General features: G+C 49.6%; 2 protein-coding genes across 2 annotated transcripts; both read right to left on the minus strand.

Annotated features, from left to right (window-relative positions):
• Positions 1-5368: 5368 nt before the first annotated feature.
• LOC123131306 (germin-like protein 1-1) lies at positions 5369-6170 on the minus strand. Its single transcript, XM_044551005.1, has 2 exons — positions 5997-6170; positions 5369-5904 (listed from the first exon to the last, which is right to left on the minus strand). The coding sequence occupies exons 1-2, from the start codon at positions 6115-6117 to the stop codon at positions 5375-5377; spliced, it is 651 nt and encodes a 216-aa protein (XP_044406940.1). The 5' UTR covers positions 6118-6170; the 3' UTR covers positions 5369-5374.
• Positions 6171-12577: 6407 nt separating this feature from the next.
• On the minus strand, positions 12578-13575 carry LOC123131307 (germin-like protein 1-1). The gene is made up of 2 exons (XM_044551006.1): positions 13379-13575; positions 12578-13273 (listed from the first exon to the last, which is right to left on the minus strand). Exons 1-2 carry the CDS (start codon positions 13497-13499, stop codon positions 12744-12746), a joined length of 651 nt encoding a protein of 216 aa, XP_044406941.1. The 5' UTR covers positions 13500-13575; the 3' UTR covers positions 12578-12743.
• Between the last annotated feature and the right edge of the window lie 2664 nt (positions 13576-16239).

Genomic DNA, 16239 nt, shown 5'->3' on the forward strand with positions numbered 1-16239 from the left:
GGAGGTGCCGTCCGTTCGGCGCTAGGATCATCAGTGATTTGGATCACGACGAGTACGACTCCATCAACCCCGTTCTCTTGAACGCTTCCGCGCGCGATCTACAAGGGTATGTAGATCCACTCCTCCCTCGTTGCTAGATGACTCCATAGATTGATCTTGGTGACACGTAGAAATTTTTTGAATTTCTGCTACGTTCCCCAACAGGTTGAACCACTGAGTGAGCAATTTGTGTCAATCTATTGGTTCCAACCTTTGTGAAGATTTTAAAACTCACATTCAGCAGGCAAATAGGTCGAAATTGTTCTATCCGGACCGCCTCATTCTTCTTTGGTAATAACGTTATCGTACCAAAGTTTAGGTGAAACAACTCCAAATGGCCATCGAAAAAGTCATGAAACATAGGCATAAGATCATCTTTAATGATATGCCAACATTTCTTATAGAATTCAGCTGGAAACCCGTCTGGTCCCGATGCTTTATTCGGCTTCATTTGAGTTATGACCAAATGAACTTTTTCAGTAAACGGTGCAGAGAGAACATCATTCTCCACTGCCTGTAATTGAGGTATATCATACATAGGATATGCCAAAATTGTTTTGTGAAATTGATCAACTTGACAAATGGATTATGGCCGTCAGGTTACCGGAATCATGCCGACTCCAAGTAAACTCATGGATCGGGTACAAACCCAAGCGACATGCAACTACGATTGCGTACGTGTGCGCGAATGTGCAATTACATTTGTGCGGTGTGCAAGTGTAGTTGTGTGTGGCATGGGAAAGACAAAGTAAAAATAATAAACGTCAATCAATCAAAAAAGAAAAAGTCAAAATCTACACGATCTTCACCTGATATAAAATGGTGTTGGAGTTACTACATGAAATTTGCTGCTAGATGAAAATTAGCAAATCTGGTATTTTTAATATAAAATTGATTATTTTTTAAAATTTTGACTTAAAACAAATTTAATATGCGAAGTAAAATAAAAAAGGGAATAACTGTTCAGAGTTTGAATCATCATTGGAGCTTATACGAGATACACATCCAATGAATTTATTAGAACCTGGACTCAATTGTAACTTGCACGCTAGGAGAAGGGAGATTGGAATAGATACATTCATATAACTATCAACCTGCTAAGAGCAACTCTAGCAGACCCCGCAAAACGCACATACCCGCAAAAGTCCAGCGAGTATGCGGGCTCGGCCCAATTTTTCGGTCAGAACAGAGCCCACATACTCGCCCGGCCGTATTTATTTTGCCGCAGCCCGCAAACCGCACACCCTGACCGCTATAACTGCGGTTCCGCGACTCGTTTGCGGGTTCAAACTCTATCCCCTGCCGCCGCCGAGCCACGCGATTCCCTTTCCCCCTCTCCACATTTCTCGCTGCCGGCGACCACCCGCCCCGCCTCCAGCCGCCATGTGGGGCCGAATGTGGAGCTCCGGATGCGGCTCCGGCAGCAAATCCGACGGCGGAAGGGACCTGGAGCGCGAGCGGCGCGTCAGGTCGGACGACGCAAGGAAGCGCGGCATCGGGAAGTAGACCAACCGCGGCATGTCGCCGCGTCGAGCTTCCAGCGGAGCAAGACGGAAGAGTACGACCGTCGCCACGCATCCTTCTCCTCCACGAGGTCTTCGTACGCCGGGAGCTCCTCGTCATCCGGCGTGGCCTTTCTCCCCGTGAAGAGGGAGTGGTCGGAGGACGAGGAGGAGCCGGAGGAGCCGGCGCCGTTCGCCTTCATCCCCGTGAAGGAGGAGCCCGAGGAGCCCCCTCCGCTCGGCCGCAGCAGAGTCGTCGGGCCCGAGGACTACGTCGCGGACGTCGACCCCGTTGTGGCCACCATCACCGAGTGGAGCGTGCGCGAGGAGGCGGAGCGCCGGTGCCACGCCGAGGAGCTTGAAGACCTCGAGTGGCGGCAGGCGGTCGCCGCCAACAAGAAGGCCGAGGAGTGGCGCCGCATCCGCGCGGAGCAGGCGGCGAAGTATACTGACCTGTGCAGCTCCGGCGAGGAGGATTGAGCGTCGCTAGGCCTCCACGGCATCGTCCTCACCGTCGTCAGATCTCACCGCCGTCCGATCCGACCCCCTCTAGTACTAGTTAAAGTAGCATGTAGTATGATCTATGCTTGTAATTTGTTGATCATGTAGTATGTATGAACTATGTAGTATGTGATGTGATGAACTATGTTTGTGCAATTTCTTTCGTGAAAGTGTTTTTTCAAATTATGTAGGTTTAGATACGGTATCTGTTCGGCCGCGCTAGTTTTCGACCCGCAAACATGATCTTCATGAAACCGCAAACGCGTTTTGCGGGTCAAATTTTTGCAGGGTCTGCTAGAGTTGCTCTAACAACCCTATCCAGGAAGGGTCAGACGCTTCCACCAAAGTTTACAAGTATTACGTGCATGTACATGCATACCCTGCATGATTGGTGGCATGCTGTATGAGGAGTCATTTTCTATGAAACTATGAAGCGCATCCAGCTGATTTTGCTGTGGACAGTTGCTTCTGACTTTTGCTGCTTGCAAAGCTGAGCCGGGACAGCTCTCGTACAGAGTAGAATAGAATCAGTGCTATTATGTGACCTATAGTATTCCAAGAGCGTGTTATGATGGAGAACCCTTGTCAACTTGTGTTTTGAAATCGATCAACTTGATGAGTGGATGACGGCCATCTGGTTACCAGAAATCACGGCGACTCTAGTCCATGTAAACTCACGGACCGGTTAAAAACCAAATCAGCTTGTGCTAAACATAAGATGCCATTTGTGGCGGCTACAGTGTTTACACAGTAGCTGGCCGACCTCTATCACCGATAATACATGCGTGCTCGCGGACGAGCGAGTGAGGAGGGCGCGTTCTGCCTTGTCCGAAACACTCGCCGGCGTCTTGCAGCCAATTTGCCTCTTGTCCTGTTCCGGTAGGTACATCACAGCCCGTCACGGCAGCCAGGAACTTGGCATTCTAAATAGGGCTGGTGGTTTGAGATTGTATGACGCACGGGTAGGAAATTATTATCTCACCGACCAGGCATGGCGCTGCTGTTCTTTTTAGATGGAGTTAGTTGGAAGGCAGCAAATGTGAGAAATTAATTTGAAGACTGTTGGTTGATAGACTATACAAACTAGACGATACCCTGCGCGTTAAAAGTTTTGGTTGATAACATATGACTTGTTATATTTGATTACGTAGAGTTGTAAAATATTTATTGAACATACATAGAATAATTAAAAGAAAAATATTTTTCCATGCATAGTTCAGTGTTTTGGTTGGTCTTTCACTATACATGATTGCATGTTGAGTTAGGCCTTATCTCATTCATAGTTGTATGGTGAGGTGGCATGTTTGTATGTTGAGATAAATAAATTAGTGGGAATCACTCTCTTATGTATATAGGATAAGGTACGGGCATCTCCAACACGCTCTTAAAACAGAAACAGTTTCCATGTATAAGGTATGAGCGCCTTCAACTAGCTAGGCGACCATTCATACGGTATAGGTTAGCTTCATCCAAAATGGCGCTTGTTTGCCCATTCTTTTAGAGTAGACTTTTGTTTGTTTAGTCTATGCAGAACATGAGAAGACCGAAGAAAAACGCCTCCCGGGTCGCTCCTAGGGCGACTTCGGAGGCCACCCCTGCCGTCGGCCCTAGGGTACCTTAAATCGCTGCCCTCCCCGCGCCGCCGCCGGAGGAGGCCGTCGGAGCTGACGGCGGTGGCGGGGCTCTTCCCGTCCGATTTTCTCCTTCCCTCCCCGCGGTTGGCTGTCTTCCTCCTGCCACCAGAATGGGACGCTTGCGCCTAGATCTCGTGCCCTGTAGGTGCTGCAGCATCAACATGACCATCCATGTGCGCCACCAGTCGTGTCCTCCGATGATCCGTACTGGTGGTGGTGTGGTGCGGCGCCTGGTCTTGGCCAAGATCTGAAGGTGTGCATCGTGGACGGGCTGGATCCGGCGGGATCTAGGCTGTGGTAGCTTGTAGGCGTCTGGTGCTGGCGTGGATCGACATGATCTGGCGCTTGGCAGTGGTGCTCCGAAGGTGCTTGCGGCGGCAAATGGCTGAATCTCAGTTCTGCTTCACCAGGCGGCTTTCAGGAGACGTGCCTCCTCTGTGGGCGTTTGGGCAATGATTCGTGCCGTGTCTTGGTCGGGTGCTGATCAAGCGGATCTCGACTGGCTTGATCCGGTGATGGCTGGCACTCTCGCGGCGTCCCCGTCTGGTTGATGTGACGGGGGCCTCTTTCTGGTGGTCACTCGTCGGCTTGGTATATGCGGTGGTGCATCCGTTGTAGCGGGAAGTGGTGGATCCTCGGTGGTGGTGCGTGTGACTTGGCCATTGGGCTTCACGTGCCAGGCTACCCCGTGCCTCCCATCCTCATGACGGACAGTGAAGATATTCATCGTTCTTCGGTGATGGTTGGGGTGTGCCCTCACATTGGCATTGGTGCTAGCACAGTCGCCGTTGTCTGTGTTCTCAGATCTGTTGTCTCAGTAAATGCCTGATGTGTGGTGTTCACTTTGATATGAAATTTCAGTGCTGATCGAGACATTGCATGAGGACTTCTTCTATGGCAAGTTGGTGGTGACAACACAGGGACTTCGTCTATGGTGGTGCTCTTTGAATACCAGGTCCTAGGTTCTGGGGTGAAAACCCTAGGTCCAGCCTTCACTGGTCGTACCTGGCAGTGGCGGTTCTGCCTCCTTGTTGAAGGCACTGTTTGGAGCTTAGCCGGTCCTTGTCTTCTTGGTGAAAACTCGTGATCTAGCCTATGTGGTTTGATCCAGCGATGATGGTGTTCATGCACCATTTCCCTGTTGAAGGTGTCGCTTTTAGGACAACCTTCTCGTCGTCCGGGTGTTGCCAATGACAGTGGTAGTAGTTGATGTTTTGTTGTAGTGGGTCGTTTGCCTCACCCATTGACCCTTTGGGTCTTTTCTTCTTCTTTTTGGTTGTGTGCATCTTAATTATACAGAGGCCGGGTGTGTACTCGTTGTGTTTTGTATCCAGTTGATGCGATATTACGAGTCAATAAAGAATGCCCTTTATCGAGAAGAAAGAACATGAGAACAAATCTTGGGAAATCTAGCAAGTTATAGATTTGTCGACAAGTTAAAGAAAAAAATGTAACATACACGTAAAGGAATGTATCAAATGTACTATACACATAAAGAAATCAACGACACACTAGTAAAATGTAACATACATTACGTGAAACAGAAACAGTTTTGTATTATTTCAAAGATAAACAAATACGACATACACATCAACAGATCAACTACACACTACAGCTCGCTTGAGTACCATTTATTTAGTAATGGTACAGACGATTTTTCTTGTTAACAGATACAGAGTTGCGGACGGCAAAGGTACCCTACATGAACTTGGCCTTGATAGCGTCCACCTGGCCGTTGTCGATCCGGAAGGCCTTAGCAAGCACGTCGCTTGGCACTGGCGGTGCGGCAGCGAAGAGTGTGGTGGCGATCACTTGTGTGCCCTGAAGCTGGCTGTTAAAGCCGGCGATCACGGAGGCGGGGCCACGACCCCTATTCTGCTGGAAGTGCACGAGCCCACGTGGGAAGGCGAACACGTCTCCAACAGTGACGGTCTTAGTGAAGAGCTTGTTGGCGGTGGTGATGAAGCCCACCTCCAGGACTCCCTCGAGGACGAAGATGATCTCGGTGGCGCGTGGGTGGGTGTGCGGCGGGTTCTGGCCTCCGGGCGCGTAGTCAATGCGTGCCATGGACACGCCAAGCGTGTTCACCCCAGGGAATGACTGCACGTTCGCCGCCGTGACGTTCGACCCTGCCGCGTTGTTGGTGTTGCCAGCCCTCTTCAGACCGGCGAAGAAGAAGTCGTCCGCCGTGATGTCCACCTTGCACGGGAACCCGTTCAGCTTGATTGCTACCGACATTCGTTTTGAGGAAAACACCACGTCATCAACAAGAGCCAGCACGAAAAATGCAACAACAAACTTTACAAAGATGATGACTTACGGGATGCCAAGTCGGCGACGCAGACGTCCTGGAGCATGTCGGCGTCCCCGGCCAGGGAGGAGGCTGCGAGCGAGAGGAGGACGGCGCAGGCCGCTACCGCGGAAAACTGAAGCCTCGCCATGATCGGTTGGCCAATGCTGTCTTGCTATCAGCTTGGTGGTGTAGTTGCCAGAGTGCTTCTTGGTTGTGGAAATTAGCAACGGTAGGAGCTGGTACTTATAGGCAGTGTGGTTTGCGTATGGAACTATGGATACCATGCATCGCCGTCTCAAGGTCGTAGGCTCGGATGGGGAGGGAAACACGCAAGAGCCTGCGCATCCGATTCCATTAATTTGGAGCCAATGGGGATATACTAGATTAGTTGTTTTTGCACTCCTTGCAGGCTAGTACGTACCTGCTGCACATGCGTTCTTGAATCGATCCATGATCCATTCATTCGGTGGTATATCCTGTTGGAGACAACAGACCCGAGTTGCACATGATAGTTTGTATAGCGGTTATCAAGTTGAGCTTATTTCTTGGGCGTGGGACGAAGCTGTTCACTTGGATCAGAGAGGAGTCATTTGGTCAATGACTCCATGAAATTATCCTGATTTTCCTGTGGCTTCTGACTTTTGCTGCTCGCGAGGGTGAGCTGGGATAGCTCTCGTCCAGAGAAGAATAAAACCAGTAGTGGAATTGTCTGACCTAGTCCTCCAGGTGCGTGTTATGAGACTGAGACCCCTTGTCAAAAAAAAGAAAGACTAAGGCCACGTTCCAGTGTTCTGGAATCGATCAAGTTGATCTCCTTAAATTCACAAAGCGGTTAAAAAACCAAGCGACCTATGCTGACCAATCAGATGCAAAACCTGGCGGCTAGAGATCAAATCAATAGCTGGCCGGCCGGCTCTATCACTGATAGTATGTGCTTGCTCGTGGACAAGGAAGGAGACACGCTCTGCCTTGTCCGAAAAGCTCACCGTCGTCTAACTGTTGTCCTCTTCCGGTCGCAGGCAGTCTTTGCAGCCGGGAACTTGGCATTCTTATTTAGGGCCGGTGATTTGAGATTGTACAACGCGCGAGTATGAAACATTATCTTGTTGAGCAGGAATGCGGGTCTGCTGCTCCTTCTAGGTAAGTCACAGTTGGAAGTTAGCAAAGGTAGGCCAACGCTGGCTTGCTTTGCCATGGCACCATGCTAAACACCCTTAGTTAACAAGTACTCCTAGTCCTACTTACGGTTTCTCCTTTTTTGAATGGAACAAGGACATGTTGGGTTGGGGCAGGTTCAAATTACGCAACCTATCTATTAGAAATTGCACGCATGCAAAAAGAAAAAAAAGATACAAAGGGCTCACGATTTAATTATTCGGAAAGGTCTTCTAGCTTTATATACGGAGTTGTATGTGCTTCCAATGACTGTCTAAGATTTGGGGCTACAGCTTGATTCCCTTGAGTGGGCTCTTTGCGGCAACGCTGGCCTTGCTGATGTTGACCGTGTGCATTGATTTGCTCCTCGTATGCATGGTAATGTCCTGTTGTGATGTCCACATTAGGGTTGTGAGTGTGTACGCATATCGTTGCAAGATGCTCCGGCTTGCAGCAGGGACTTCTTCACCGAAAGTGGGGGCGGCAGTACAAGATGAGTCAGGTTTTGTGATGCCTTCGGGCACAAGGTCTCGAACTCCAGAGTAAAAAATCTTGTCCTGATCTGCTATGATTTTACTCGTCAATGGTAGTGTTTCACATCATCTTCTAATTGGAGGCATTATTTAGAGTTTACTCAGACTCCCTCTTCGGGGTGAAAACCCATGATGTACCCTCGGTGGGTGGATGTAGCGATGCCAAAGCTCGCAACATCGTTTCCCTCTTGGAGGCATTGTTGTTGAAGCACTTCTCCCATAGTCCGGGTTCTAACATCAATGGTGGTGGTGGTGGTGGTGGTGTGTGTGTGTGTGTGTGTGTCTGTGTGGCCGGCCGCCATGCCGCCGAAGAAGTATGTGGTCCCCCGCGCTGCGACGGATGCGACCGCCACCGTCGCCCAGCTGAAGCAGAGGAAGCCGAGGGCGCAGCCGTCCAAGCCCCCGGGCATGTCCAACGCTGACTGGAGGGCGGAAGTTCAGCGCCGAGAGGCTATCACCACCGACCGGCGAAACAGGGCCAACGCCAAGAAGGCCCGGGACAGCGCGGCGCTCACGACTGCAGCGGTGGCAGAGCACTCGGCCGAACAAGCCGAGGCGGCTCGCGCGGGGATGATGAATCCACCTGGCGGCCACGCCCCGTACGCGCCCTGAAGCCAGCAAAGCGTCGGTTCTCCGGCCGGCTTTTCGTCATCGCCACAACCCTGGGGCTGCACGCCGTTGCCGGGCTATGCCGACGGTGATGCCGACGCGCACGACGGGTTCAACACCAACATCACCTTCCCCATGGTTACCCGGCCCAGCGCACGCCCTCGCCCGCCTTCGCTGGCGTGCAATACCCTCCGTACACCTACTCACCGCCGGCCTACGCGTCCTCCCCGACGCCCAGCAGCACTGAAGCCACGCCGACGCCGCCCATCACAGAAGCAGCTCCGACACCGCCAAGCCCGCGCAGCTGACTCCGCCGACGCCGGAGGCCGACCCAGCCGTTTGATGCATTGCCCACGCGTCCTTTCTTTTTTTTGTATGCCGAACTTTTCATTTGATCGCCGAACTATGGCAAGCTGATCGCCGAACTAGGCCACTGATCGCCGAACTTGTGGCATTTTTTTGGGACTGGGAATGACCAAGTTTGAATTTGCGGCGACTTGGGGGGCGGCGCCTAGGGGCGTGGCTGGGAGTTAGATCGCCCCCAGGGCCTAAAAAGCGTCGGGCGGGTGCCCGAAATAGCACCGGCCTATGCGCTGGGGGGCCGAACGAGTGAAGATGCTCTTACATACATGTACATACCCGCAAAAAAAGAAAAAGAAAAAATTTCGTACATGTACATGCATACCATGTCTGATTGGTGGTAATCTTTTTTTTTCAAAGTCACTGATTGGTGGCAAGCTGTTTGAGGAGTCATTTTCTATAAAACTATGACGCGCATCCTGATTTTGTTGTGAAGAATGCTTCTGACTTTTGCCGCTTGGGAAGCTGAGCTGGGACAGCTGTTCGTACAAAGTAGAATAAAAGTAGTGTCTGCTGTCTAGTGGTATTGTGCGAACTAGTATTCCAAGAGCATGTTATGATGCAGAACCCTCGTCAACAAGGAAAAAAGAAGAGTAGATCCCGTATACACACAAAGCATATGCCAAAATTGGTGTTTTGAAATCGATCAAGTTGACGAGCGGATGACGGCCGTCAGGTAACCAGAGATCATGGCGACTCCAGTTCAGGTAAAGTCACGGACCGGTGAAAAACCAAATCGGCTTGTGCTAAACAATTACTGCCATTCGTGGCGACTACAGCGTAAACAGTAGCTGGCCGGCCGTCTCTATCACCGACAATACATGCGTGCTCGCGGACGAGGGAGGACGGGGCTTTCTCTGCCTTCTCCGGAAGGCTCGCCTGCGTCTTGCCGTGAATTTACCTGTTGTCCTGTTTCGTAGGTACATCACATGCCTGTCACGGCGGCCGGGAACTTGGCATTCTAAATAGGACTGGTGGTTTGAGATTGTATGACACACGGGTAGGAAATTATTATCTCACCGATCAGGCATGGCGTTGCTGTTCTTCTTAGATCGAGTTAGTTGGAAGGCAGCAAAGGTGAGAAAATAATTTGAAGACCGTTGGTTGATAGACTATACAAACTAGATAATACCCCTGCGTTTAAAATTTGGGGTTGATAACATATGACTTGTTATATTTGATTATGTAGAGCTGTAAAATATTTATTGAACATACGTAGAATAATTAAAAGCAAAACATTTTTCCATGCATGGTTGAGTGTTTTGGTTGGTCTTTCACTATACATGATTGCATGTTGAGATGGGCTTTATCTCATTCATAGTTGTATGATGAGATGCCATACTTGCATATTGAGATAAATAAGTTAATATAGATCACTCTCTTGTGTATATAGGATAAGGTACGAGCATCTCCACCACAAACCCTTAAAACAGAAAGAGTATCCGTCCAACGGCAAGCCTACCGGTCGTGAGCCTCGGGAAATGAAGATGTGGGAGGGGAAGAATAAAACATGGGGCACGACCCACGTGGGACACCAGGCGTGTTGACGTCCCATTTCCTATTCTTCCTCGCCAGAGTCCGCCATGTTCACGACGACGGACATGGACGGGCCGGTCTCGTGGTCATTGTGGCAGGGCATTTGTCAACGGTGGTTTGCCGTGTAATTGCATATGCTGAGTTTGTAGTGTTAGAACTTCTGTTTTTGGAACGGCGGACAACACAAAAGAGTTTATTTACTTCGTATACTAAATTGTCTTAAGTCAAACTTTTTAGAGTTTAAGCAAGTTTATTTTTGATGAAATGCAGTGGTAAGTTTATTAGACTAGTGACATGATGCATCTAATATTGAAATTGGTCACGAACATGTTAAGTAAAAAAAAACAAATGGAGTATCATTAGATTTGTATCATCAAACCGTCCATGACACCATCCAGAAGGTTCCCTAGATAGAGTTGTTAGCAGGTTGATAGTCATATGATTTGTATCGATCTCTCATTTATTAAGCGACTCTCGAGCTCTCTATAGAGGATGAGACGCTTCCAGCAAAGTTTGCATGTGCTACTTACATGTAAATGTATAATCTGCCTAGTTGGTGGCAAGCTGTCTCAGCGAGCAGTCGATCTCACTTGCATCAGAGAGGAGTCATTTTCCATGTATTCATCAATCATACGTATCCTGATTTTTCCATGAAGAGTGGTTTTTTACTTTTGCTGCTTGCGAAGATGAGCTGGGACAGCTTTCGTACATAGTAGAGTAGAACTAGTGGTATTGTGCAACCTAGTCTTCCAACAGCATGTTATGACGAAGACACCTCGTCAAATTCAAAAGTAAAGAAGAAATATGTCGTTCTAGTGCGTACATACATAGCATATGGCAAAATTGTGGTGTGGACTTGATCATCTTGACGAGTGGATGACGGACCAGTTAAACTCACTGAGGGGGTAGAAACTCAAGCGACTTCTGCTAGACAACTACAAAGGGAACCAATAGTTGGCTTGTTATCTCTATCACCGACAATGCACATACCCTACTCGTTATTACGTGTGTGTGTGTGTGCGCGCGCGCGCGCGCTCCCGGACGTGGGATGCAACGAGGATGGGGGGGGGGGGGGGGGGGGAGGAATGAAAATAACTACTCCCTCCGTTCGGGTTTATTAGGCCCGTAGACAGGATCGGCAAGACCAAGGCAGTTTCCTATTCGCACATGTTAATTGAGGCATTGTCCCTCGAGTAGTTACCTGATGCTTCGTATGGCATGTCATTTACTGCAGATAATTTATACTGCCACAATCCTGCATGCTCTCCACCAATAGCATGCACGACTTTCCCTTTGGAGCCTAAGCATGCGAATTTAGGCCCTGTTTGGTTCATAAGTCCTAGGACTTTTTTTAGTCCCAACTTATAAGTCCCAAGTCCCTAAAAAATCCCTACCTGTTTGGTTCCTGAGACTTATAAAGTCTCTATGAGACCATATTACAATTATAAGTCCCTATAAGTCCCTCCTTGAGAGTCTTATTTCATAAGTTCCAAATGCTCACTTTAAGTCTCTATAAGTCCCTCCTGTTTGGTTTAGATGAGACTTATAGGGACTTATTTAAGTCCCTAGACCAATAAGTCCCTGGAAACAAACACCCTCTTATTTCCCGCGAGACTAGCCGATGCCAAGCGAAATCTCCATGCATGCAGCGTCAGCGAATTAATTATCACCTTGATAATGCTGCCCCATGCATTAAACTCGCATGCATGCACTCTTTCCAATTAATTTTCCTTGGTAGTCGGACCGAAGGGCCTAACAGGAAGAGACGCCTCTCCTTTGCTCACGGGCCCAATAAACCCGGACGGGGGGAGTAATGTAACATACACGTCAAAGAATGCGAGAGGATTTTAATTTGTAGCACAGGTGCGGGGGCACGCAGCCCCCCCCCCCCCCCCCCCAACCACCCAATCTTTTGGCATACGATTTTCAATCATTCATATATTTTGAATCAAAAGTCCAAAATTAAATTTCATTTGCAGGTTCGTGTTTTTGGTGATGAGGGCTTTCAAATGAGATCCATTTTAAATATGTTCGAATGAGTTTTAAAATTTTCATTAAGTTTCAACTTCTGAAACTTGATATGGGCGACCAACAAAATCGTGAATTTCAGATCCCAGGACCGACAAAAATGTTTTAACTATTGAAACTTGGTACGAGCGACCGACAAATCTTAAGTTTCAGAACATGCGACCAACAAAAATGTAAATTTCAAAAACAGAAACTTAAAAGTAATTATGCCCTCATGCGGGACCAGCGACTTTGCGGATCCCGAGGCAATAGGGTGACTGGCGCCACTAGGCAGGTGCGTCCTCCCGCATCTGCGTGCCCCTGCGTATTTCCGGTCAAGGAATGGATCAAATGTAATATACACATGAAGAAATAGAGGACATGTCACTAAAATGAACATACACTATATGAAACAGAAACAATTTTGTATTATTTTCAAGACAATCAAATGGAACATACACATCAAAAAATCAACTGCACGTTACAGCTCGCTTGGGTATCATTTAGTCAGCAATGAACACACGGTTATTCTTCCGAAAAGAATGGAGATTTGCCAACTGCGGAGGCACCCACACTACTTAAACTTGGCCTTGACGGCGTCGATGTCTTCGGTACCGACCCGGAAGGCCTTGGCCAGCACGTCGCTAGGCACTGGCGGCGCGGCAGCGAAGAGCGTGGTGGCGATGGCTTGGGTGCCCTGGAGCTGGCTGTTGAAGCCCGCGATGACGGAGGCGGGGCCATGTCCCCTGTTTTGCTGGAAGTGCACGAGCCCACGCGGGAAGACGAACACGTCTCCTGCGGTGATGGTCTTAGTGAAGAGCTTGTTGGCGGTGGTGATGAAGCCCACCTCGAGGACTCCCTCAAGGACGAAGATGATCTCCGTGGCGCGCGGGTGGGTGTGCGGCGGGTTCTGGCCTCCCGGCGCGTAGTCGATGCGCGCCATGGACACGCCAAGCGTGTTCACCCCTGGGAAGGATTGCACGTTTGCCGCTGTGACGTTCGAACCCGCAGGGTTGTTGGTGTTTCCGGCCTTCTTGAGACCAGGGAAGAAGAAGTCGTCCGCCGTGATGTCCGCCTTGCACGGGAACCCGTTCAGCTTGATCGCTGCCACGATTCGTTTTGACGAATGCACGGTGTAAGCAAGAGCCAGCACAAAACGAAGCTGACGAATTAAGATGAACGGATATATAGCTCAGCAAGATGACTCACAGGATTTCAGGTCGGCGACGCAGACGTCCTGGAGCATGTCGGGGTCGCCGGCGAGGGAGGCGGCGGCGAGGGCGAGGAGGACGGCGCAGGCCGCTATGGCGTAAAGCTGAAGCCTCGCCATGATAGATTGGTCAATGCTTGCTTGCTATAGCTGTGGAGTGCTTCCTGGGTGTGGATTGAGCAAAGATAGGCTGTGGTACTTATAGGCAGGGTGATTTGTGTATGGTACTACAGATAGCATCGCCATCTCAAGGTCAAACAGGGTAGGCTGCGGCGGGTTCGGATGGGGAGGGAGGCAAGCATCCGATTCCGTTAATTAATTTGGAGCCAATCAAAGTGGGATATAGTTGTTTATGCAGGCTACCTGCTACATGCGTCTTTGAATCAGATCCATGATCCATCCAGTCGGTGGAGACAACAGACCCGAGTTTCGTGGGACTCTCGTCGTCGAGGGCGGAGCTAGCTCCAGGAACAACGCACGATTGCACATGGCGACGGGTGGCTTATCGAGTTAGTTGAACATGATAATGGTTTGCACCGCCAGACCTTCTGGTAACCAAGTTGTCTGTCCTTTTTCGGAGCAGCTGACAAAACAAAAGAGGTAGGTACTACGTACAGAAATGTACATAGCTGTCTGATTGATGGCAAGCTGTCTTAGCCAGTAATCTAACACTTGCATCAGATAGGAGTCACTTGAGACTTTTGTCTCTTCCTGGATACAAAATTTCTTGGCTAAACCGAGCACTGAGCCACTAGCCATATTCAAATACAGCGGACGAAGCAGGCTGCGACGAGCGATTTATTCAAACCAATCCGATGCAATTCAGCTGCTCGGCCGTCTCTATCATCAACACTGCACGTATCCTGCCCGTTATTACGTGCGTGCTCGCGGACGAGGGAGGAGACGCTCTCTGCCTTGTCCGAAGCGCTCGCCGGCGTCTTGCCGCGCCATTACCTGTTGTCCCGTTCCGGTCGGTACATCTGATCCCGTCACGGCAGCATTCTAAATGGGACCGGTGCTTTGAGATTGTACGACGCAGGAGTAGGAAACATTATCTCGCCGAGCAGCCATGGCGTCTGCTGCTCCTTTTAGGTCAGTTATTAGTTGGAAAGCACCAAGGTAGGCCAACCCTGGCCTGGCTTGCCATGCTAAAACATCCTTAGCTAGTTACACAAGAAGACGGGTTTCTTTCTGTTTTTGAATGTAACAAAGACATGAGTTTGGGGCAGGTTCAAACCACGCAACCGGCGGTTTATTAGAAATTGCACGCATGCAAAAAACTGAAGAAGAAAAAGACAGACAAAGAGAAAGGGCTTGCACAAAAATTGGACTGATAATTGCCCTAGCCACTATTTACCCCCACCTTTACTCCCACTCTACTCCCCTCCAACTTTTTTTAGGCTAACACACGCTTCAGTATTGGAATTTTCGTATACGCCGGGTGTGGGCGTCTTCACCAACAGCCGAAACGTGGGCACTTGGCAAACTAAACAATGCCGAGAGCCGCACTCGGCGAACCTGGCCTCACGGCAACTGCTTTCTTTGCCGTCACTGGCTCACGGCGAACAAGCACCGAACGGCAAACGGCGCAGACGCCGAGAGCTGCGCACGGCAAAGAGGAGCCACATGGCATGTCCATTCGCACCAGACGGCTCCGTCAGTTAGCACCAGACTGCTCTCGGTAAACGAGCAGTTGCCGAGAGTGGCTCTTGGTAAAGATGAGGCCACCATCAAAGTTTAGTCCCACCTCGCCCCCCGAGTAAGTCCTGCACCTGCTTAAATACCTTCATCTATTAGATTGTTATAAGTGTGGGTCTTCCTTGCACTTTATTTGGAGGATATGCAGGATGAGTATGATTTATCATATGTATTCATGTGTATAGATTCTTCAAGTGGAGAGTGTGGATGACTGGTGTATTTTTTCGGAGCTATACTCGGCTACCCGAGAGTGGCTCTTGGTAACCGAGAAGTTGCCGAGAGTGGCTCTCGGTAAAGATAAGGCCACCATCAAAGTTTAGTCTCACCTCGCCTATAGACAAGCAACAAGACCTGTTTAAATATAAATAGTGGGATAGTCCAGATGCAGTAAGCTTCGGTATTCATTACACCCGTGTTAAGGAGATGGACTATTTGTGATGTCGATGGTAGGATTGCTCGGGATCAGGCACGGTGTCATCACAGGACCTCTGTAGGGTGTGGTAAAAGTTTGGACACATTTCGAGTAAGCTTCCCCTGAGGCCGCGTGTAAACCACAGCCTACCGAGAGGGAACATGTCCAGTTTGTGCAGGAAGTGCTGGTCCTGTTGCTCCGTTGGCCTCGAAACTTCTCGTGCTCTAAGAGGGGGCAACCGCATGGCACGTGCCACGGCCTCGCATTTTTGGGGACGCGCGTAATATTTGAGAAATTTATTGCTCTGCTAGGGTTTCATCGTCAGGAATTGCAGATCATCAAGGAGGCACATGAAATCATGTCGGGTAGCGGCACGGGGAATCATTTGTGATGTCCTTGTGGCATGCCTACGCCTTGCACAGACAAGGGAGGAGCATGCCCTGCCACCGGGTTACCAAAAGTACCTCGGTGTCATTCCTGATGCAACCGTTGAAATCCTCGGAAAATCGTACGATGGTAGGATTGCTCGGGATCTGGCACGGTGTCATCACGGGGCCTCTGTAGGGTTTGATAAAAGTTTGGATGCGTTTCGAGTAAGCCTCCCCTGAGGCCGCTTGTAAACCGCAGTGTCTCCGAGCTAGTATCTGGGTTTCCAGAGGGAATGTGTCCGGTTTGTGCAGGAAGTGTTAGTCATGTTGCTCCGTTGGCCTCGAAACTTCTCGTGCTCTAAGAGTGGGCAACCGCATGGCA

The sequence above is a fragment of the Triticum aestivum genome, chromosome 6A, assembly GCF_018294505.1.
Source record: "Triticum aestivum cultivar Chinese Spring chromosome 6A, IWGSC CS RefSeq v2.1, whole genome shotgun sequence".
NCBI lineage: Eukaryota > Viridiplantae > Streptophyta > Magnoliopsida > Poales > Poaceae > Triticum > Triticum aestivum.

Excerpts from the sequence above, each read along its gene's own strand:
- LOC123131306 (XM_044551005.1), bottom strand. The coding sequence starts at position 6,117 with ATGGCGAGGCTTCAGTTTTCCGCGGTAGCGGCCTGCGCCGTCCTCCTC. Across the intron at positions 5,905-5,996 it reads CGTCGCCGACTTGGCATCCC|CAATCAAGCTGAACGGGTTC; the intron begins GTAAGTCATCAT and ends GAATGTCGGTAG.
- LOC123131307 (XM_044551006.1), bottom strand. The coding sequence starts at position 13,499 with ATGGCGAGGCTTCAGCTTTACGCCATAGCGGCCTGCGCCGTCCTCCTC. Across the intron at positions 13,274-13,378 it reads CGTCGCCGACCTGAAATCCT|CGATCAAGCTGAACGGGTTC; the intron begins GTGAGTCATCTT and ends GAATCGTGGCAG.